Consider the following 21,321-nt stretch of genomic DNA (forward strand, 5'->3'; position numbering starts at 1 on the left):
TTTGGCCTCCTGAGGGACCTGCTTGGCAGGGTAACATGGGAAAAAGCACTGGAGGGGAGAGGGGCCCAAGAGAGCTGGTTAGTATTCAAGGATCACCTCCTCCAAGCCCAGGAGCGGTGCATCCCAAGAAAGAAGTCAGGTAAAAATGCCAGCAGGCCTGCATGGATGAATAAGGAGCTCCTGGACAAGCTCAAAAGCAAAAAGGAGGCCTACAGAGGGTGGAAGCAAGGACGGGTTGACTGGGTGGAATACAGAGAAACTGTCCGAGTGTCCAGGAACCAGATTAGGCAAGCTAAAGCCCAGATAGAATTAAATCCGGCTAGGGGCACCGAGGATAACAAGGAAAACTTCTGTAAGTACATCAGGGGTAAAGACAAGACTAGAGAAGACGTGGGCCCTCTCCGGAAGGAAACAGGAGACCTGGTCACCCAGGATCTGGAGAAGGCTGAGGTGCTGAATGACTTTTTCACCTCGGTCTTCAATGCCAAGGCTTCTAACTACACCGCCCAAGTTGCAGAACGCAAAGGCAGGGCCTGTGAGAATGAAGAACCGCCCATTGTAGAAGATCAGGTTTGGGACCACCTGAGGAACCCAAAGGTACATAAGTCCATGGGACCTGATGAAATCCATCCACGGGTCCTGAGGGAACTGGCGGATGAAGTCGCCGAGCCACTTTCCGTTATATTTGAAGGTTGTGGCAGTCTGGCGAAGCTCTCGCTGGCTGGACAAGGGGAACAGAACCCCCATTTTCAAAAAGGGAAAAAAAGGAAGACATGGGGAACTACAGGCCGGTCAGTCTCACCTCTGTGCCAGGCAAGGTCATGGAGCAGATTCTTCTGGAATCTCTGCTGAGGCACATGGAAAATAAGGAGGTGATTGGTGACAGCCAACATGGCTTCACCAAAGGCAAGTCGTGCCTGACAAATTTGGTGGCCTTCTACAATGTTGCCACAGCGCTGGTAGATAACGGGAGAGCAACCAACGTCATCTACCTGGACTTATGCAAAGCTTTTGACACTGTCCCGCACGACATCCTGGTCTCTAAATTGGAAAGGCATGGAATTGATGGATGGACCACTTGGTGCATAAGGAACTGGCATGATGGCTGCACTCAAAGGGTTGCGGTCAATGGCTCAATGTCCAAGTGGAAACCAGTGACGAGTGGTGTTCCTCAGGGGTCAATACTGGGACCGGTGCTGTTTAACATCTTTGTCGGCAACATGGACAGTGGGATCGAGGGCACCCTCAGCAAGTTTGCCAACGACACCAAGCTGTGTGGTGTGGTCAACACGCTGGAGGGGAGGGATGCCATCCAGAGGGACCTGGGCAGGCTGGAGAGGTGGGTCTGTGTGAGCCTCATGAAGTTCAACCAGGCCAAGTGCAAGGTCCTGTACATGAGTCAGGGCACTCCCAGGCACAAATACAGGCTGGGCGGAGAACAGCTTGAGAGCAGCCCTGAGGAGGCGGACTTTGGGGTGCTGGTGGACAAGAAGCTCAACACAAGCAGGCAATGCACGCTTGCAGCCCAGAAAGCCAACCACACCCGGGCTGCATCAAAAGCGTGGGCAGGAGGGTGAGGGGGGGGATTCTGCCCCTCTGCTCCGCTCGGGGGAGACCCCACCTGGAGTGCTGTGTCCAGCTCTGGAGCCCTCAGCACAAGAAGGACATGGACCTGTTGGAGCGGGGCCAGAGGAGGCCCCGGAGATGCTGGGAGGGCTGGAGCCCCTCTGCTGTGAGGACAGGCTGAGAGAGCTGGGGGGGTTCAGCCTGGAGAAGAGAAGGCTCCGGGGAGACCTTAGAGCCCCTTCCAGTGCCTAAAGGGGGCTACAGGAAGGATGGTGAGGGACTTTGGAGCAGGGAGGGGAGCCATGGGACAAAGAGGGAATGGTTTCAAACTGCAAGAGGGGAGATTTAGATTAGATATTAGGAAGAAATCCTTTGCTGTGAGGGCGGTGAGCCCCCGGCCCAGGTTGCCCAGAGAAGCTGTGGCTGCCCCATCCCTGGAGGGGTTCAAGGCCAGGTTGGACGGGGCTTGGAGCAACCTGGGCTGGTGGGAGGTGTCCCTGCCCAGGGCAGGGGTGGAACTAGATGATCTTTAAGGTCCCTTCCAACCTGAACCATTCTGTGATTCTATGACCCCCACAAGCACCTCCACCCCCTGGCCACCCCTCACCTGCCATCCATACCATGGGAGACAGGCCCCAGTGCATCCCACCAGGCTGTGGCTGCCACCATGCCCCCCACCTAGCTCCAGCTCCCGTCCCAAAGGTGGTTTCTGCCAGGCACTTTGTCACAGCCACCCCTCCAGGCACAGCCACCCTCCCTGGGGACAAGCACCCAGCCGCCCGTGCCATCCCTGCTCTCACGTTGTCCAGTGTGGTCTGGCTGACGGAGTAGTCTTCAATGCCCAGCACATCCACCACCTGCTCCATCTTGCTGAAGACCTGTGCCAGTGAGATCTGGTCCGACTTCAGCTGGTACTGGGCCTTGGTGTGGTGCCGCTCCTGCAGGGGACATGGAGGTGACACCCAAGCCCTCACTGCCAGACCCCCTCCCATCACCCTGAAGGGGGTCCCACAGAGGTGTCCCTTGAGGCTGTTTGCACTCCGAGGCGGGGGCTGGCAGGGGATGCCACCATCACCACAGGGAGCTCACCTTGAGGATGGCCTCGGGGAAGTTGCGGTTGAAGAACCTCACCACCTCCTTGACGTTGAGGCTGGACTTGGTGCGCACCGTGATCATGTAGCCATCTCCGAACCTGCAAGGGGACAAAGGACCCCGTGAGGACCCGGCCCCCTGCCTGCACCTCTGGGGGGAAGGACTGACCCCAGGGAAGGGGATGATGCTCTTCAGCAGCCGCTGCACCCATCCGAGCGAGCCCATCCCCTGCCCACCCTCCAAAGCAGCACCCATACGAAGTGCTGACATCTCGCTGTGGGTGCCGTGCCATCACCTTGACGTGGGGGGCCCGACCCCCTCCCGCCCTGCAGCACACCCGGGGCGCTGGACCCCCCCAGGCTCTTACCGGTTCTTCAGGTGTTGGATGCTGCCGAGACACTTGAGCCGCCCGTTCACCATGATGGCCAGGCGGGTGCAGAGCGCCTCGCACTCCTCCATGCTGGGGAGACAGGGCAGACTTCAGCAGGGTGGCACAGAGGGACAGTGCCAGGGGCCACAGCTGGGGCAGGCGGGGAGCCGAGCTCCCCAGGCCATCTCCTGGGTGCTGTGGCCCCGCCACCAGGGATGGCAGAAGGCAACAGAGCGCGTCCCGGATTCCCTCTGCTCCCCGTGCCCCTGCTGAATGCCATCCTCCAGGGACCGAAGAGCCCCCTCCCACCCACACAGCACCCCAGAGGCATCGCGGGTGCAGCCAGAACCTCCCCCCCGGACCTGTGGGACGTGAGCACCACAGAGCGACCCGTTTTGATGACGTCCAGGATGAGGTTCCAGAGGAAGCGTCGTGCCTTGGGGTCCATCCCCGTGGTGGGCTCATCCTGCGGGACAGACAGCACCCTCAGGCATGTCAGCCCCCGGGGGGACCCCACCACCCCCTTCCCACCATCCCACACCCCAGGACACTTGTGGAGGAGCCGGGGGCAGGCAGGTCCCACCCAGGGCCATTTCTCCACCCTATCCCGGCACCAGCCCCAGGGATGCGGCGGGTGGGAGGAGGATGCTGTGGGCAGGGTGCTGGAGCCCGGGACGCACCAGGAAGATGAAGGCCGGGTATCCGATGAGCGCAATGGCTGTGGACAGCTTCCTCTTGTTGCCTCCGCTGTAGGTGCTGGCGGGCTTGTCGGCGTACTTGGTCAGCTCCAGCTTCTTCAGTGCCCACTTGACCACCTGCAAGGTGTGGGGGGCTACTGTCATCCTGCCAAGACCACGGGGCTGGCAGAGCTGGCAGCGGGCAAGCGGTTGGGCTCTGTGGTGTGGGCCAGCTGCCGAGGGGCCCACAAGCAATGTGCCAGTCAGGGGAGCCCCGCAGCAGTCCCTGGCACGGCCATGAGCGTCAGCAGGGGCCTGTGAGCACCACGTGCCCAGTCCCAGCATCCCATGTGGGTGCGCCACTGGGGCGGCACTGCTGTGGGGGCAGTGGCACCAGCTCAGTCCCCACTGGTGCCCAGCGATATGCTGTTCCCGAGGCACACTGCCAGCCCTCGGGTGCTGGCAATCGCCTGCCCGGAGCCCTACCCGCTCCTCGTCCTTCCAGGGGATGCCACGCAGACGGGTGTAGAGCTCCAGGTGCTCCTGGGCCGTCAGCTCGTCAAAGAGCGCATCAAACTGGGGGCAGTAGCCTAAGCTCTGCTGGACCTGCAGGAGCTCCTTCAGGATGCTGTGGGAGAGGATGGAGGGGCCGGGGGGAGAAGGAATTGCTTTTCAGGAGCACCCCATTGCTCACCCCGCTTTCACACGCCTTTATACTGGAGCATCTTCTACCGGATAACCCGCCATGGGCAGCCTTGGCTAAGAGCCGATGTCACTTGCCCCCCCCCAGATGATGGTCAGCCCAGCAGGACACAGGGCTGCAGAGTCCCACGGAGCCACATGGGCAGACTCGGGCTGTTTCATCCTGGGAGACCCCCCCGGCCACCAAGCAGGCCCCGTCCCGTCCCCAGGACAGTGGGCAGTCCCCACCTCCCGCCCAGCCCGTGCTCCCCAACCTGTGCCCGTTAACGAAGGCCTCTCCACCCGTGGTGCTCTCATCCCCCGTCAGCATCTTGAAGGTGGTTGTCTTGCCCGCGCCGTTGACGCCCAGCAGCCCGAAGCACTCCCCGGGCCGCACGCCCACGCACAGCCGGTCCACAGCCAGGATGCGCCCGATCTTGCGGGACTTGTATACCTGGTGGGGCAGGGGATGGGGGCTCAGCCTGCTGCAAGGTGCCTGGACCCCAGCCCCAACCCACGTCCCTCGGATGGGGCAGCTCCAAGGTGTCTCCTTGCAGCCCCTGCGCATCCCCCGCTGCCGCCGTCCTGCTGCTGCACCTTGGTGAGGTTTTCAATCTTCAGCATGTCATTGTCGGCATCGCCGCGCAGGACACGGTGCCGCTCGTTGGCCACATCGATGTCGTCCTCGATGGGTTTGGTGGAGACGGGCAGTCGCCTGCAGGAGGGCGCGTGAGGCAGGGTGGGGATGCAGCACGGGAGCCGCCCGTCCGCATCCCTGCCAGGGACGGGCAGCTCCCCCAGCTCGTACCCACCAGAGGGGCGGCCCTGAGCTAAGGGTTCCTGATGTCAAAGCTTTTCCCCACGGCCAGTTCCCCCTAGCCTGCCCCCAGCTCCCCAGCCACACTCACTGGGGCTTCCGGAAGAAGTTGTACTGGCACATGATGGTGATGAAGAAGCCGACAAAGCCTTCAATTGTCATGGCAACGAGCCCCCGCGTCACGATGTCCCATTCGAAAGGCGATTTCATTTTATCGAACTGCCCTGAGTGGGAGGAAGAGGAGAGAGAAGCTGGGGACACCTTCCTGTGGGGACAAGCTGGTCGTAATGTCTTGAGCTGCCCTGTGACAATGACATTGCCCTGCCACCCTGCCGCAGCTGCCGGGGCTGGTCAGTGCTACTGGCACCAGGGCTGGTCACAACAAGGCTTTCCATTCGCAGTGCGTGTGCTGTTGAAATCGTCTTGCCCTTTTCAACCTCACTAGGATGACTCAATCCAACCGAGAGCGGGTATCGCATGGATTTGTCAGATCCCACCCCAAAATTGCCCCTCGTGATGTCAGCAGCACCCAGGTTACACACGGGAGCTGCTAGAGAAGCAGAGAGCAGCAAGAGCTTTTTGAGGCCAAGCTGAAGCCGCAGGTAGCAAAAAGCTCATTTTGGCTGGGCCGCGCGGCCCTGCAAGCAAGAGACCACGTCTGAAGGAAAAGAGCTCTTGCAGTCCCCATCCCCCATATCACGGCACGGCCCCACCACGGCCCACCACAGTCCCACCATGGCTCCACCATGGCGCCCTGCCCCAGGGAGTGGGCAACAGCAGCAGAAATGCACGATTCTGCCAGGGCTCACGTCTCCTCTCCCTGTAGGGCTGCTATTTGGGATGGCCCAAGGAACCATTTTCAGCGTCACCAGCACCACGTCACAGATGACCCTCAACCTCTTCCTGCGCCCCAGTCTAGTTCACGTCCCCTGGCTTTTTGCTCCAGGTTGCTCTGGGCCTCAGGAAGCCCCACAGGGCAGGCGGAGGGGATGTGCCAGCACCATGGTTCCCCCCCAGCCCCACATGCCCTGAAGCAAGAGAGGGAGGGAACAAGAGGCCATACCGATCTTGGCATAGTACTCGTTGATGTACTCGTTGTAGGCCATCTCCATCAAGCCATGGCCCAGGTTGTAGTTAGGGAATACAAGGAAGCAGCTCTTCAGGTAGCTGTTCACCACCTTCAGATCCTGGGGGGGACGGGCAGAGAGGACACGACCATCAGAAACACCCCTGAGAACCGTGAGCGCATGGTAGGATCAGGATCCCCACCAAGATACAGCCCGGTTAGGTCTCATAGCTGAGCCTGCTGGAGGCAGGAGTTTGGAGCAGAGACCTCCTGAGGTCCCTCCCAGCCTGAAGCTGTCCCACCACCCAGTGGCAGCTCCTCCCTTCCTGGTGGCCCCAGGCAGAGCTGTGAATCCCATACCTTGTCATGCTCAAAGAGCTGCAGCAGGAACGTGGCAACAGTGGCTGTGATGCCAATGAAGAGGTTGATGACGATGAGGAAGACGTAGGCGGAGCTGGGCACCTCGAACCAGAAGGAGGCCGGGTACATGATGGGGGTGATGGACCAGCTGGGAAGGCAAGTGGCAGGAGGGCACATCAGCGTGGCAGGAGAGTGACCGGGCAGCGCCAACTGTTGAGCTTTGGGATTGCCCATCTCCCAGCCCCGTCCTCCCTGGGCTCTCCCACCCCAGCCCTTGCAGCCCACCAGCTACTGGAGCTGCAGAACGTCAGCCAGATGGGCAAGGGCAAGGCCAAAGGCAAGGCCAGACCCTGCTGGCATAGCCACGGTGCAGACGGGGCACTGGAGGGACCCACCAGCACGGCCTGACCACCCCTCTGAGCAACGTACCCGTAGAGCAGGAAGAGGGAGAGGACGGCAGGGAAGTTAGTGGGAGAGGTGTACGCCGGGAGGTCGAACACAAACAGGATGATGATGCAGCAGGTGGCCGGCACCAGGTAGTTCAGCTGGAAAAGACAGAAGCTTCTGTGACCATCCACCCACGCACCCAGCCCTGGGGGCTCAGCCGGTGGGGCCGTGCGCCCTGCTCACCATGTCCCACACGTAGTTGGCCAACCAGTAGATGACAGGGTCGCAGCCGCTCACAAACTGCAGGTGTTTGGCCTTGGTGGCCTTTTCGGCGACCAGGAACACCACAAAGCTGGCTGGCACAAAGGACATGGCCACGATGATGAAGATGGCAATCACCACGTCTGTGCCTTGCAGGCTGCACGGAGAGCAAGAAGGAGAGCAGGAACCCAGTCACCTTCAGCTGCCCAGGGAAGGGCCACCCATCCTGGCACCCGCGGGACAGTTGCTGTGCACAGGGCAGGGCACAGCACAGGGACCCCCACGTCACAGCCACCCAGTCCCCCCCACGCAGCCTGCAGGGCAGAAGCCTCCGCGCTCCCCTGCAAATCATGGCGAGGAGCTCCCTCCTCCCTCCCAGGCCACGGCCACCCTCCCTCAAACACATTCCCGGGACCTACAGGTAATCCAGGGACAGGCTGGCACTCGTCTTGTTCATGGGGTGGTTGGTGACTGTAATGCCTGCAAGAAGGCCCAAGAAGAAACATGGGAGTGTGAAAGATGGCTCAGGACAGAAAATCTTGCTCCCATCCTGCCTGGTCCTGGCTCTGAGGAGGGGGGAGGACTGGTTTCTTCCCTGCAGCTCAGCGGGAGCTGAGCTGTCTGCACCAATCGAGCACCTTGAAGCCAAGTCCTCCTTCACCAGCTGGCAGAGAGCATCCTCGGACACGTCACAAGCCCAGGTGCCTTCAGATAGCACTTTGGGACATTCTGCCCCCCCCCAGCCCTCAGAGAGATCTGCCTAGCCCAGATCTGATAGCCAAGGTGCGTGACCCCCACCCCACCCCAACTGGGCCCATTCCTGCTTGGTGCAAGGGGGCACATTTCCCTTTAGAGCCTGGTTGGACCATGCCCTAAAGCTGTTCCTGACATGCTTCTGCCCTTAAATGCCTCCAAATGCTCACCATAGGCAGCGGGGTTGCCTTTGCTCTTGGGCAAGTTGGCTCGCAGGATGGCGTTGTTGAGAGCGTTGAGGTAGGTGGGCATGCTGTGGTAGCCCTTGTTGTTGTAGAAGACCTGGAAGAGCAGAGAAGAGTGAGAGGAGGAGGCAAGAGAGCCAGGCCCACGGCAGACGTACTGGAAGGGAGGGATGGGGCGGAATGGGATGGGACAGCCACAGGGCAGGCTTCCTGCGCCCACGGCGGTGGGGAGGGCAGGCCACTGCTGACCCTGCTGGGCCAGGCCCGCTGGGGTGGGAGCTGCTAAGCACCCCATGGGTTGAGAGCCCCACGGTGGCGAGAGCCCCATCGGATTCCTCGGGTGAAAGCACTACTGCAGAGCTGAGGGCGAGGGGTCCCTGCCGTGCAGGCAGCGCTGCCTGCCCCCTTCTCCTGCCCACCCGTGCCATGGCTGCTGCTGCCCACCCAGCTCCCGCGGGACGCGGCGCGGTCCCACCTGGGCCGTTCTCCGGACGGCGATCTTGCGCACCGTGGCAGGGGCCCTGGCCCCGAAGGAAGCCGGGATGGATTTCTGGACGTTGCCAAAGGTGAGCGCCCCGTACCTGCGGGACAAGGCACCACTGAGAAGCTGTGACCGCTGTCCCCTGCCTCCAGGAGGACGGCCACACTCGAGCATGCTCCTGGCTCCCATCAGCACTCTGTGCATGTGTCCCCAAGTCCCCAGTCCCCCACTTTGTGCTCCATGGCACAGGGCAGACCCTCCCAGCCTCCCCTCTTGCCTGTGCAGCCGGAAGCGGTCCGAGGTGTAGAGCAGATACTCGGAGACGTTGCGCCCTGTGATGTCTGCCAGGATGTCCCCCGTCACCACCTTCATCTGTGGGGGGTGGCCCCCCACGCCACTGGGGCAGGAGAAGCCGGTGCCCTGCATGGAGCACGTGCATCTGATGGGCTCATGGACGATGCGGGGCAGGGCAGGGGCTGAGGTGACGGTCTCTGAGGAGCAGAGAGGGCAGCTCACAGCCAGGCTCCTGCCCACCCCGGCTGCCTGGGACGATGTGGGGCGAGAGGCTGAGCCCAGGGATCTCAGCCAGGCAGGGAGGCAGCAGAGCCCGGACTGCAAGAGGGCTTTTGTGCCCTGGTGACCGAGAGGGACCAAGAGATGGATGTGGGGACACATCTGTGAGGACAGAAATGGTTCAGCGAGGGGGCATGGAGTGTGGCTGGAAAAGGCATTGGCTAGGGAGCATGGCCCATCGAGGGTGACATACAGGGGCTGGCCACAGGGCTCTCAATGGTGTCACCATCCCGGGCAGCTCCATGGCACTGCCCGGGTTGAATGGGCAGCGGTGCTCCAGGGCCAGCACCAGCGCTGAGCCGAAGTTGAGCCCAGCTCTGCTGTGGCCAGGCCAAACTGAGAGGCACTTCCTGGAGCTGCTTCTGCGGGGGAGATATATCATCTCCTGGCTGGAGAGCAATCCCAGGGCTGGACACACTCGAACACCACACGCAAGTGATACCTTTGACAGTGGAGGAAAAGGTCGTGGAGTTCCAGGCACGGAGCAGGTCCTCATCCACTGAGATGGGGTAGTCGGAGGGAGCTGGGGATGGAGGTGGCGGCACAAAGTTGGAGAGTGGCAGGCCCTGGGTGAAGGAATCGATGCACATGGCATCGAAGTACTTGGCCGCCAGCATCTTGGACTCATTGCTGTTGAGGTTGAGGGTCTGCATGGGCTGGTCCAACGTGTTGTTGAAGGCCGTCTTGAGCACGCAGGTGGCCCCCACGCCAGAAGGCAGATGGAAGGTGTTCACCAGCTGCTGGGGGCTGGCATCGGGAGACAGCCTGATGCTGCGGGGAGAGGAGCAGGTGAGGAGGAGCAAGGAGCCCGAGACACGGGTCTCACCACCTTGGCCATCTTCTGCTGGGACCTCCCCAAGGCCTTGGCACTTACGGCACCAAAGGGCATACACAGCCAAGCTACCCACCGCAGCCAGCACCAGGGCTGACGCCCCTCCCAGAGACACCCTGGGGAGGATGGAGGCTGCTTTCTGCCAGGGGACGTGGCACTGGCCGGGCTCTGCTCCAAGCCTGAGCCAGCCCTGGGTCCAGCCCCGCTGTGGGCTGCCCTCGCTGCTGCCCCCCATCGCAGTCCCAGGGATGAAGACAGGGATGGGGCACGGGTCGCTGGTCACCAGCGAGTGGCAGCTCTCACCGGTACTCACGCCGCTCCTCGTTGGCGTAAGGAATGAAGTTGCCCTTAGGCTGGGTGTAGTTGTGGTACTGCGATGGCGAGAGGATGAGGGGCGGCAGGTCACCTGCGGGGACAAGGACAGAACCTGTTCACACCCGCAGCACCGCCGTGCACAGGCAGACTGGCCGAGCCCTGTCCTTGTCCTCCCCCCAGCCAGCATCCCCACCAGTCACACTGGGGCAGGCAGAAAGGGCCACCAGTAGCCCCCAGTGTGCAAGTGGGTGGCTCGCACGCACCTATTTCGGGCACAGAGAGTGCCACCGTCATGGCCACACAGACGAAGAAGGCGGGCAGGAGGATCTGCGAGAAGAGGGCCTTGGTGTTGCGCTTGGCGCAGTGGAAGCGTTTGACGATCAGCCCGTGGAACTGGCGCAGCTTCAGCCACGAGCCCTCCAGCTTGAAGCTCCCCTGCCCAGCCAGGTCGTGGTCCTCTGCCTCCACCTCCGCCTCTTGCTCTAGGAGGGGAGAAGGACGTCACCCCCCCCGGTACAGCCGCTCCTGTGCCCGCCTTGGCCCCCAGGGAGCCGAGCCAGGCACCGAGCCGGGCACAGCCACCCCGAGGGACAGGGCAGCACCCAACCCTGACAACCACCGAGCCACGGCAGCACGGCGGTGTGAAGCGAGGCAGCTGGCTGGCGGGTTCCTCTTGGCCCAAAATGGGAAATTCAGACAATAGTTTTTAAAAAACAATCTATACTGGTGCTTTTTGGCAGAACTGCCCCATTTTCCCATCAGCTCTCCCAGCTGGTGAGGGGTCAGCGTAGTCAGAAAGGGAGGACGGGACACGGGTGGCGGGACCCAGCGAAGCAGCGGGTGCAGGGCTGGGGCTCGGGGAGCTCTGCTGCAGCACCATCTTGGCTCTGCCTCCTGCACCCCAAATCACAACGCTCGGAGCAGCCCTGGCTGGGGAGGCAGGGTGCCGCATCCCTGAATTAAACACGACAAGAGCGGCTGGGATAACCCAGAAAAGGATTTGTGAATAAAACGGCAGCCTCCGGGCGCCTGCCTGCATCCTCCGTCCTCTGGCAATCCCAGCAGCTGGGCAGGGAGCGCCCCGAGCCCAGCTCAGGGTAATGAGGGTGAAGCCACCAGCTGGAAGACGACTCTGTGCCCAAGGGCCAAGAGGAGCCAAGGCGACCGGGCCCCAGCAGGAGGTGTGAGCGCGTTAGTGGGGTGGGTCTGCAAGGGGGCACGCGTGGGAGCCGGGGGAGGCAAAGGGCAGAGCTGCGCCCGCGCCTGCTGTTTCTGTGTCTCAGCACGGGACTTCCCCCGTGTACATGCAACCAGTTTTGGGGTGCAAACTGGTGAAAGCATCTGCTCCCAGCCCTCCCACCCAGGCTGCGGCTCTCTGGGTGCAGCATCGGCGGAGGCATCATCAGACCCGCCACAGGGTCTCACCATGGCAGGCACGGCCTCCCACCCCCGGCACACCCACCCGCCCCGGCCAGGGCCAGCTCTGCCCTGTTGGGTGCAGGGACGGGCGCTGTCACCGCCCCGGCCGCCCCCCGCCTCCCAGCCGAGCGCCTCCCCTGGCCCCTGCCGCTGGCCGGGCACCGGCGGCACGAACCTTGCAGACTGATGTTATCGGGGTCCTGCCGGTTATCGAACAGGGGCGTGTAATCCCCAAAGAATTCGGAATAAGCCCCACCTTCGTCGCCCCGCACGGAGCCCACCGAGGAGGCTGAGTGCAGGGATGCCTGCGACTGCGCCAGCTTGGAGCAGGTCACCAGGTTGCTGAGCTCCACCTCCGGCTTCTCCGGCACGGCCGCTTCGGCAAGGGGCTCCCCATTGGCCTCGGGCTTCAGGCCCAGCTCAGGGACAGGTGGTCGCAAGGCATCCTTCTTGGACTCCTTCATGTCTGGAAGGAGAAGGGGGGTTGCCACTGGCCATGCCACCCTTCACCTTGGTGTAGCACAGAGTGGGGACGGATCTGCTCTGCAAACCCGGAGCAGAGCAGAGGCCAGCAGCCCTTGGCTGGGATGGGCTCCACTGGAGATGACTCCTTCCCTTGGGAAAGGAGCCTCCTGTGGCCACACGCAAGGGGAGAGGAGCCACCAAGCCCACGCAAAGGCACACAGCCCCTCGCCAGTCCCAGCAGCACCCTGTGCCCCCCCCGCCACCCGTACCCGCGTCGCTGTTCTCCAGAGACTGGTCCTCCTCGGACACCTTCAGGAAGACTTCCTCCAGCGTGGTGTCCATCAGCCCAAAACTGGTGAGGTCCAGCTCCTCCAGGCTCTGCTCCAAGTGCTGTGGGAGCAAAGCGCTGTGTGAGGAGGGCAGGAGGCACCCGCAGCGCCGTGGACCCCCGCGACCGCCTGCTGCCCACCCCACCAGCCCCTGTGGGTACCTGGAAGAGCCTCTCGAAGCAGCCCTTCTTGACAGCCTCGCTGGGAAGGATGTAGGAGAGCTCAGTGTTGGTGTCCGAGATGAGGAGGCAGGAGGCCACATATTTCTTGATGAACTGGGAGACGCGGGGCTCGGAGCAGGGGCTGACGGAGGAGTGGGCCAGGGGGCTGTGTGGCTGGCCCGGCTCTGCAGCGGAGGAGCAGCACCAGTTGGTCACTTCTCACCCAGCCTCCCACCAGGACCCACCATGTCCACGCTCCACCCCAGCACTGCGGAGCCTCCTCCAGCCTCCATCGCCGGGTGCTGGAGGCTTCCCAGCTGCCCTGCCCGGCCCTGGGGACAGTGCTCTGCACCGTGGCCCATGCTGGATCTCGGTGGGCAGCCCATGGGCCACCACGCAGCTGGAGACAAATGCCACCACACAGGGTCTAACCCAGGACCCAGATGGGAGAAATCAAGGCTGAGCAATGTCACTTCCCACACCCCCACCCCATCCCCCTCCGCCCTCCGTGTGGCCTAAGGAGACTCGGGGTGGAAGCACTTGGGTGTTGACCTCTCATTCATTTCCTGAGCTGAAGAAGCTCTAGTTTCAAGGAGTCCTATTCACTCCTTGAAACACGGGGTCCCACTGCCCCCCAGACCTGTGCCATTCCTGGTGTCCGACTGCTTCTTCACCACCGTCAGCTTGTAGCCGTCGCCATAGGTGCTCTTGAGGAAAAGTGGAGAGCCGCAGCACTTGAGCTTGCCATGGGAAATGATGGCGATACGGTCACCCAGTAGGTCAGCCTCGTCCATGTGGTGCGTGGAGAGCAGGATGGTCCTCCCTGAGAGTGGCACAGAGCCTCATCAGAGAGGCCAGGGCCACCGCAGCCAGAGGAGCAATGTTGGGCTCTGCCCACCTCCGCTCACCTGGCTTGTACTTGAGGATCAGGTCCCAGATGGCCCTGCGTGCGTAGGGGTCTACGCCAGCCGTGGGCTCATCCAAGATCACGGCCCGTGACCCGCCCACGAACGCAATGGCCACCGACAGCTTCCTCTTCATGCCCCCTGAGAGGGTCTGCACCAGGGAGTGGCGCTTGTTGGAGAGCTCCAGGTCCTCAATCATCCTGGGGACAGGGGAGAAGCACCATGGATGTTGTGGGGGCCACACTGGCACCCAGTGCCTATGGGGAGCATGTGAGACCTCTTCCCCGTGTGTCCCATGGCCCTCAGCCGCTGGAACAGCCCAGCTGCAGCCAGGCTACAGAAGCATCTTCTGCTGATATCACAGCCTGATACCCCAAGGTTTTGGAAAGCGCTTGGGGAACATCTCTGCTCCCAGATCACCCACCACAGCACAGCCAGCAGAAAAAGGACCAAATCATGCAAAAGGCATGGATGGAGAAAAAGTCATGGATGGAGCAAAAGGAGCCAGGGGGGCCTACTTGTCCATCTCCTTGCGGATCTCCTCCTCCGCCATGCTCTTGAGCTGCGAGTAGAACCAGAGGTGCTCCTCCACTGTCAGCCTGTCGAAGAGCACGTTGTGCTGGGGACACATGCCCAGGTTCTTCCGGATCTCATCCATCTCTGTCCGAATATCGTGGCCGTAGATGGTAGCAGAGCCCGAGGTTGGAGGGAACAAGCCGGTGAGGATGGACCTGGATGGATGGAGAAAGGGAACAATGTGAGGGACCTCACATTCCTCCATCTGGTCCCAGTCCCAACCACCACCTCCAGGAGCATCTGCTGGGCCTCAGGCAGAGCAATGTCGGGGCAAGGCCTGCTGCCCATCCTCCTTTTGTGTCACCCCCACATCCACACTGCTGCCCTCTGGGCATGGCACCAGCTGCCACAGGGCCCTGCAAGGACATCACGCAGCACCTTCCCCACCCACTGCAGCTGGTCAGAAGGACACAGCCCATGTCTGCCCCGACAGGCACTTACATGGTGGTGGTTTTGCCCGCGCCGTTGTGCCCCAAGAAGGACACCACCTGGTTCTCATAGAGGTTGAGGCTCAGCTTGTTCAGCGCCAGCTTCTTGTCTGTCTTGTAGACCTTGGTGAGCTTGTCAATGCAGACGACCAAGGGGAGGTGGGTCGGCTCCTCCTCGATGCCCCGCGTCTCCTCTGCCGCGAGAGTGGGACGGTGAGGAGCCAAGGGGTGGCAGGGAGGCTGGGCTTGCAGCACGGCTCCCCGGGGGATGAACCTCCCCGCCTCCGTGCCATAGTGGCTGTCAGGGCTCATGGCCCCTTCCCCTCTGCTTCTTGCCACCTTCCCCGCTCCCACACCACGGGCAGCAGGTCCCAGACAGGCAGGAGCGCCTGTCCCCAGGATCCTGCCCCAACAAGGGCACAAGGGACACACGATGGTCCATGCAGGACCCTACAGGAGAGCCAGGGCCATCCCCGGGCCAAACCACACCGCCCCTGTCTGCCCTCACCCAGCCTCCGGCTCTCCATGGCGCAGGCCTGATCCTCCTCCATGATGCTGAGGCGAGTGGTGCGGGACCAGGGCCAGGTCCACTCCCAGGTCTCCACTCGCCCGTTGCCCAGCCAGTAGGACTTCTGGAAGGGGAAGTACCAGGGCCGTGGCAAGCCGAACATGCCTGCAAGCACAACCCCTGCGGAGTCAGGGCCAACCCTACACCCACGTCCCTGCAGAAGCCAGTCGAGGGCTGGGGCAGAGCTTGGCACACGTATGGGCACGGGCATGGGCCTGGAGGCTTCCCCAGCTCAGGGACATCCCTGTGGGGTGGGAGCTGCAATGCCCTGGCCAACTGGGCTGAGGGTAACGCTGTGGGGCTGTGCAAGGAAGCAAAGTCCTTTGGGCTTTGGGTTGGGCCTGGCTCACGCTTCAGTTTTACCAGGAAAGCAAAGGAAGCAGGTGAGACTCCTTCCCAAGTGGGCGATAAAGGGGAACAGTGCTCCAGCCATGGACACCTTGCTTCGCTACAGCTGGCCAGTGAACTGAGACACGTGACTAAAGATCTCCAAGGAACCTGCTGGTGTCACCAGTGGTTCAGGGTGTGCGGGCAGGTGTCCCCAAGAGGATACAGGCAGGGGACCCTGAAGGCACATTGTGCCAAATCCCACCATGCCAGGGCTGAGCACCATCAGGGATTAGCACCGAAACATCAGAGGCTCCCGTAAGATCCGAGGTGCCCTCATGGCCCAGTGCCCACACGTACCTGGGTGCACAGCCTCAATGTACCACGTCAGCACCCCGTACACCACGGCATCCACGACCAGCATCATCATGGACAGCAGGAGGTTGAAGTCGTCTCCTTCCACAGGTGACTGGCTGAAGGTGTGCCACTGGATGCCAACACCGGCCACCTCGTACAGTGCAAAGTACTTGGAGCCCAGCCCGAAGGCTGTGGTAGACATGAGGGACTGCAGAGAGGCAGAGGGACAGGGACATCAGCAGGAACCACAGGCCAGCTCTAGATGAACAGGTTGGGGAGACTTCCTACCCAGTGCTGCCCCCACCCTGCCCCGTGGACATACTCCCTGCCCTGGGAGGCGCCAAACCTTCTGGAGATGCCTCCAAAGCCCCATGGGGAGCTGGTTCATACAGGCAGAGGTTTGCCCAAGGCTTGATGACAGCTTGGTGGCCTGTGTACTGGGTGTGCCTGGGGCAAACCTGGAGCCAAACACCTCCCTAGCAGCCACAGCCAACTCACCGCGATGCACTTCTCAAAGGCCGTGATCTTGTCATGCGCCACCTCCTCCCGGATGGCCACATACATGTAGGGCACATAGCTGAGGAAATAGATGATGCCGCCACAGGCGGAGGCCAGCTTGGCCTTGGAGTAGAGCACCGACACCAGGAAGCTGCGAGGAGGACAGTGTCACCTTGGATCCTACCCCACCAGGGCTTTCCCCACACCACCTGATTTTGGCGGTGTAGAGGTGATAAATTGCCCCCTCAGATCAGCTGGCTGGGGGGACCTGTGCCCTTCCACCAGCCCTTGCCCACCCAGCTCCAAGCACCCTTGCCCCATGGCACAAGGACCCCGGCGCTGCTCGTGCCCCCTCACCCCACGGAGTGGACCAGGCAGCTCACCAGAACATGATGGTGGCCACTGCGTAGATGGCGAGAAAGAGCCAGATGATGAGGACGTCGCTGTGCATCAGGACCTTGCCGTACTTCAGGATGGCGGTGAGCGCTGTGACCGAGATGGAGAGCTGGACGAAGCCAGTGATGAACCAAGCCACCCAATGCACCGCGTTGTTCAAGCCCATCATCTTCATCACCTGTGAGGCCAACACTGCTCAGCGGGGCTGTCCCCCACCCTGCCCATCCCTGCTGCCTCACTTGCTGGGGCTAGGAGAGAAACAGGCAGCCCCGAGGGGTCCCCGTGGGCTGCTGGGAGCGGGCAGGCCACAGCACCCTGTGCCAGGCTGCCAACGGGCTCAGCTCCCCCCGGCACTGGGCAGGGCTCGTGTGGGGAACACTCGGAAGGACCAGCTCAGCCCAGGGATGTGGGATCTGCGCCCCGGAGACACGGGGAAGGTGCCCAGGGAGCACCTGGGTGCACGCAGCGCAAAATTTAGAGCTCAGAGATGCCAGCTCCTCCCCAGGGATCTCTCCTACCATCCCACCTCTTTCAGGCGATGCTCCTTCTCCGTCACAATGTGCTGGATCATCATGGCCACTGAGTAGACCCAGGAGATCACCATGCACAGGGGCATCATGTGCTCGATGACGAAGAGGAAGCTGGTCGGGCAGAGGAAGAGAGGGGAGAGCTGGATGGTGGCACCACCACAAAGACCCAGGGAAGCCCTGGGGCACTAAGGCAGTGGAAAGGCCCTCCCGCTGCCTGGGGACAACCAGCCTGCTGGTCCAGCAGCTCCTCAGTGCCCTGAAAGAGCTTCTCCAATGAGCCCACAGGACAATCTAGTGTCCTGGCTGTCAGGTCCTGGCAGGCAGGTGGGCAGCAGCCACGGGATCAGCCCCAGTGCCCTGCCTACCCTGGTGGGGACAGAGCCCTATCCACCCTCCTGCCCTGGAAGGCTGGTTGCTCTGGGACTTCTCCAGACCACTGTGTTCCATAACCACCGACAGGTCCATGTGCCATCCATTTACCACACTCCTCTTGTTCTCCCCTGGTCTTTTGGCCCCCAAGACACCCCGCAGCCATGAGTTCCCCACTTCAGCTGCAAACTGGGCACAAAATCCGTTCCCTGCTTGCCTAGCCTGGTGGTCCAAGGAACAGGGCTTTACTGGTTGCTCATCACTCCCAGTATCACCAGCCTCTCTCGGGCCCCCGGAATTACTCCCTTTTCCCAGCTGAAGTGTCCTGGCCTGCAAAGGGGAAGAGGGAAGGTCCTGCCCCTGCCCATCCTGCCCACATGGGTGTTACTTACTCATCCCGGGTATAACACGGGTACGGGAACATCTGCACATAGTTGCCAGGCTCCACCACATCGTGGCCAACAAACGTGTTGATGAGGGCACGTTCCATCATGTCTGGGGAGGAGGAGGAGAGGCCAAGCTGAGCAGGCAGTGCAGGCAGGGGGCAGGGAAGTGGGCAGCTATGGCAGGGAGCTGGCACTCACCCTGGATCCAGACGAAGCCATAGAGAAAGTAGAAGCGGCCGCCAGTGTTAGGGCCAGGCCGCCAGTACGCCCGCCGGATCTCATTGGTCTTCTCCGTGAAGCTGGAGTTCTGCCGGATCTTGTACATGACGTGGGGGGGCAGTGAGCCGTCCCTGTTGGTCTGGAAGATGACGCCTGTGGGCAGCAGGAGAGGCAGATAGCCCACTGGCACCACGGGAGATGGCCACACTGGCCGGCCCGCAGCGACAGGCAGGGAAATGGAGAGGTTCAGCACGTCCAGCCAAGGGCACCGTGAAGCTGCCACGGATGAGGAGGGTGGGCGTGACCCTGGCAAGGGACGTGAGGGCATGTGGACGGCAGTGGTGGGAGGGCCAGGAGAGCGGCAGGGTGCTGTGCCCAGCAGGGCTTGGCCAGGGGCAGAGGATGGGTACCGCAAGATGCTCGGTCTGCTCATCCACCCAACACATGCACCAAGGGAGCCACATCCCAAGGCCAGCGGCCCCAGCCCAGGGCAAAGCTGGAGAAGGACATGGCTTCAGGGACCCCTGGAAAGGGGCTGGTTCACAGGGACATACTGGCAAAGACCGTGACGTTGTCCTGATAGGCCTGGTTCAGCGTGTAGTTGACAATGCTCTCCTCATCCGGGAAGCCTTTGAAGATGTCCACACTGACCTAGTGGGAGGGGAAGACCAGTAAGACTCCACTGCCCCCGATGGGTCTGGCACGTGGACCCTGTACACGGTGCAGCATGTGCCACCCACAGCTACCCTGCAAGCCCCTGAACCCAACAGTGGATGGGCACCTCCACTGTTGACATCTACCCGAAAGCTCCTGACACTGCAGAAGCCACTATCTCCTCCAGGGCTCCCATTCCATGGCCTTATGGGGGTCTGAGCGGACCTGACCCTTCTTGAGCCCCACAGAGCACAGCTGCAGGCAGTGGGTGCCACTCCAGCACCCATGTTGCCACAGGCAGGCACAACCTCACCTTGGCCATGAAGTGGACCCAGCCGCAGGCAGCATTGTCAATAGTGTCCAGCTGCTGGAGCAAGACACTGGCATTGGGCAGGGAGAAGTTGCCACTGAGGAAGTTGTGGAGAACATCGCTGTCGGAGACATTCAGGATCTCTGGGTGCTTGTGGAGGTCAGTGGTGAACTGAGTCACAGAGGGAAACACAGGAGGGAGAAGTTGGGGTACGCCCTGTCTCTCAGCCCCTGTCCACCCCATGGACACGGACAGGACCCAACGCTCCTCCTAGGGATGGAGGGACAGCATCTGCCCTGCACAGGGAACCAGCCTGGTCCTCGCAAGAGCAGGGTGGGCACCTGAGAGCTTCACATGAAGAAGCTCTGAGGTGCCCGGCCGCAGGACCCCGCCTTCCCACCTCCAGGGCAGTAAGGCCCAGGCAGGCTCGGTCCCCACCACACTGTCCTACCTGCTGGAGCCAGCGGATGCGCCTCTGCAGCCTCCCCTCCTCCAGGTAGGCACGGATCTCAGGGGAGATGTTCAGCCATGCCTTGGCATAGTGGGTGACGTTGCCCACAAAAGCGAAGGTCTCGTTGGCCTGGGGGGGAGGAAGGTCACACTGGGGGAAGAGGTAGGGCCCCCCCTGCTCTCTAGGATGGCTAGCAGCCATGGAGGTATCTGCCCACCTCCCAGCAGGCATCGCTACCCCAACAAGGGCCAGGGCAGCTGCCTGCTTCTGGCAGCTGGCCGCTTCCTCCCCGCTCAGCCCATCTGGGCAAGGAGGTCCCTGCCGAGCGGGGCTGGTGGGAGAGGAAGGACAGGGGGTCCCGGTCTCTGCACCCTCACCTTCAGGATGACTTTGTCCACTTCGGTGCCCACTGGTGCATACAGGATTTTGGGGTTGCTGGTCATCAGATGCACGAGGAGGCCCAGGTTTCGCTGCTCCTTGCTGGTGAAGCCCAGGGAGCTCATGTTGCCCTGCTTCAGCGCCTCGGGCTCGATTGTCCTGCAAAGGGGGCTCAGGCTGCCAACTCTGCCCCAGCCCCAGCACCCCTTGCTGCAGGCAGCCCCCACCCTGCCCAGGAGGAATTTCACACCAACTCCCACGCCAGCACGGTGCTGCACAGCATGGGCAGCTTCCCTGGCCGTGGCACAAGGATGCAGTGCAGCATCCATCTCCCATGTACTCATCACGGGATGACCAGGGCCCTCGGCCGCTGGCAGAGGCCGGGTGGGCTCTCCCACAGCCCTGTTCCGACCAGAGAGCACCTGGATCCAGCCCCTCCTGCCCCCCAGGGCTCCTACCGGTTGTTGCCGCAGAGGATGGGCTGCAGCCCAGCCCAGAGCTGCACGAATGCCGAGAACTGCCCCTGGGGGTTGTCACCGCTGGCCGGGTCCACCCCAGCGCCCTCCTCCTCTGCCGTGGCATTGCCAGCTGTGGCATTGGCGCCGGCCCAGCCGGTGCTGTTGGCAGTGGGTGCCGGAGCCTTGCTGGCACAGGCTCCCCTGGGCAGCAGCTTGGCCAGCGCCGAGAGGATATCCACATCGCGGAGAACCTTCTCCATCTCCACCAGGTCCTCCAGGAGGGCACGGAGGCGGTGCTGGGCAGCCGTGCTGTTCACCTCATCCAGCTTCAGCTGCAAGGACAAGCACGCAAGGGGTTACCTGTGGCTGGGGCAACAGGGCCCTGCTCACCCGTGGGAGGGGACCAAGGGGGACCCCAAGCAGTGGCATGTCCACTTTCATGGTTAAAAGGTTGGAGCTGTGCCCAGCTGGCACGCCGGACTCACTGCCATGCATCCATGGCTATCAGGCAGCAGAAGTGCAGGCAAATACGGGCACGGTCTTGTTAGGGGACACGAGATGTGCCTCAGGCTGGAGGGGTGGGATGAAGAGGGGGACCTCAGAGCCAGCCTTGAGGACACTGACAGTGCCGGGGAGAGGAGCCTGTGGGGACACACCTGGAAGATGCTGGGGACACCCAGCCCCATCCAATGGGCAGTGTCCAAGCGGGTGCCAAGAGGGG

At 62.1% G+C, this 21,321-nt stretch overlaps 1 protein-coding gene across 2 annotated transcripts in view; it reads right to left on the minus strand.

The window, feature by feature from the left end:
* The window catches only part of ABCA2 (ATP binding cassette subfamily A member 2), a 39,227-nt gene that overhangs the window by 4,379 nt on the left and 13,527 nt on the right, over positions 1-21,321 (minus strand). Inside the window, exons 9-47 of one of the 2 annotated variants that reach the window (XM_063352627.1) lie at positions 20,601-20,932; positions 20,142-20,301; positions 19,765-19,893; positions 19,317-19,484; positions 18,904-19,000; positions 18,329-18,502; positions 18,137-18,239; positions 17,372-17,486; positions 16,833-17,023; positions 16,450-16,600; positions 15,955-16,159; positions 15,208-15,372; positions 14,713-14,893; positions 14,214-14,426; positions 13,699-13,895; positions 13,431-13,613; positions 12,791-12,975; positions 12,570-12,690; positions 12,092-12,301; positions 10,680-10,898; positions 10,405-10,507; positions 9,712-10,040; positions 8,974-9,187; positions 8,691-8,796; positions 8,201-8,312; positions 7,697-7,757; positions 7,260-7,434; positions 7,059-7,174; positions 6,630-6,777; positions 6,267-6,390; positions 5,295-5,427; positions 4,984-5,101; positions 4,662-4,840; positions 4,192-4,333; positions 3,709-3,843; positions 3,391-3,494; positions 3,026-3,118; positions 2,656-2,758; positions 2,367-2,504 (exon numbers count right to left, since the gene is read on the minus strand). In XM_063352627.1, the coding sequence (XP_063208697.1) occupies positions 2,367-2,504; positions 2,656-2,758; positions 3,026-3,118; positions 3,391-3,494; positions 3,709-3,843; positions 4,192-4,333; positions 4,662-4,840; positions 4,984-5,101; positions 5,295-5,427; positions 6,267-6,390; positions 6,630-6,777; positions 7,059-7,174; positions 7,260-7,434; positions 7,697-7,757; positions 8,201-8,312; positions 8,691-8,796; positions 8,974-9,187; positions 9,712-10,040; positions 10,405-10,507; positions 10,680-10,898; positions 12,092-12,301; positions 12,570-12,690; positions 12,791-12,975; positions 13,431-13,613; positions 13,699-13,895; positions 14,214-14,426; positions 14,713-14,893; positions 15,208-15,372; positions 15,955-16,159; positions 16,450-16,600; positions 16,833-17,023; positions 17,372-17,486; positions 18,137-18,239; positions 18,329-18,502; positions 18,904-19,000; positions 19,317-19,484; positions 19,765-19,893; positions 20,142-20,301; positions 20,601-20,932 (6,132 nt within the window). Of the gene's footprint in view, positions 1-2,366; positions 2,505-2,655; positions 2,759-3,025; positions 3,119-3,390; positions 3,495-3,708; positions 3,844-4,191; positions 4,334-4,661; positions 4,841-4,983; positions 5,102-5,294; positions 5,428-6,266; positions 6,391-6,629; positions 6,778-7,058; positions 7,175-7,259; positions 7,435-7,696; positions 7,758-8,200; positions 8,313-8,690; positions 8,797-8,973; positions 9,188-9,711; positions 10,041-10,404; positions 10,508-10,679; positions 10,899-12,010; positions 12,302-12,569; positions 12,691-12,790; positions 12,976-13,430; positions 13,614-13,698; positions 13,896-14,213; positions 14,427-14,712; positions 14,894-15,207; positions 15,373-15,954; positions 16,160-16,449; positions 16,601-16,832; positions 17,024-17,371; positions 17,487-18,136; positions 18,240-18,328; positions 18,503-18,903; positions 19,001-19,316; positions 19,485-19,764; positions 19,894-20,141; positions 20,302-20,600; positions 20,933-21,321 lie in introns of both variants that reach the window. The other variant, XM_063352626.1, reaches the window with a different exon arrangement.

The sequence above is a fragment of the Chroicocephalus ridibundus genome, chromosome 15, assembly GCF_963924245.1.
Source record: "Chroicocephalus ridibundus chromosome 15, bChrRid1.1, whole genome shotgun sequence".
Lineage (NCBI taxonomy): Eukaryota > Metazoa > Chordata > Aves > Charadriiformes > Laridae > Chroicocephalus > Chroicocephalus ridibundus.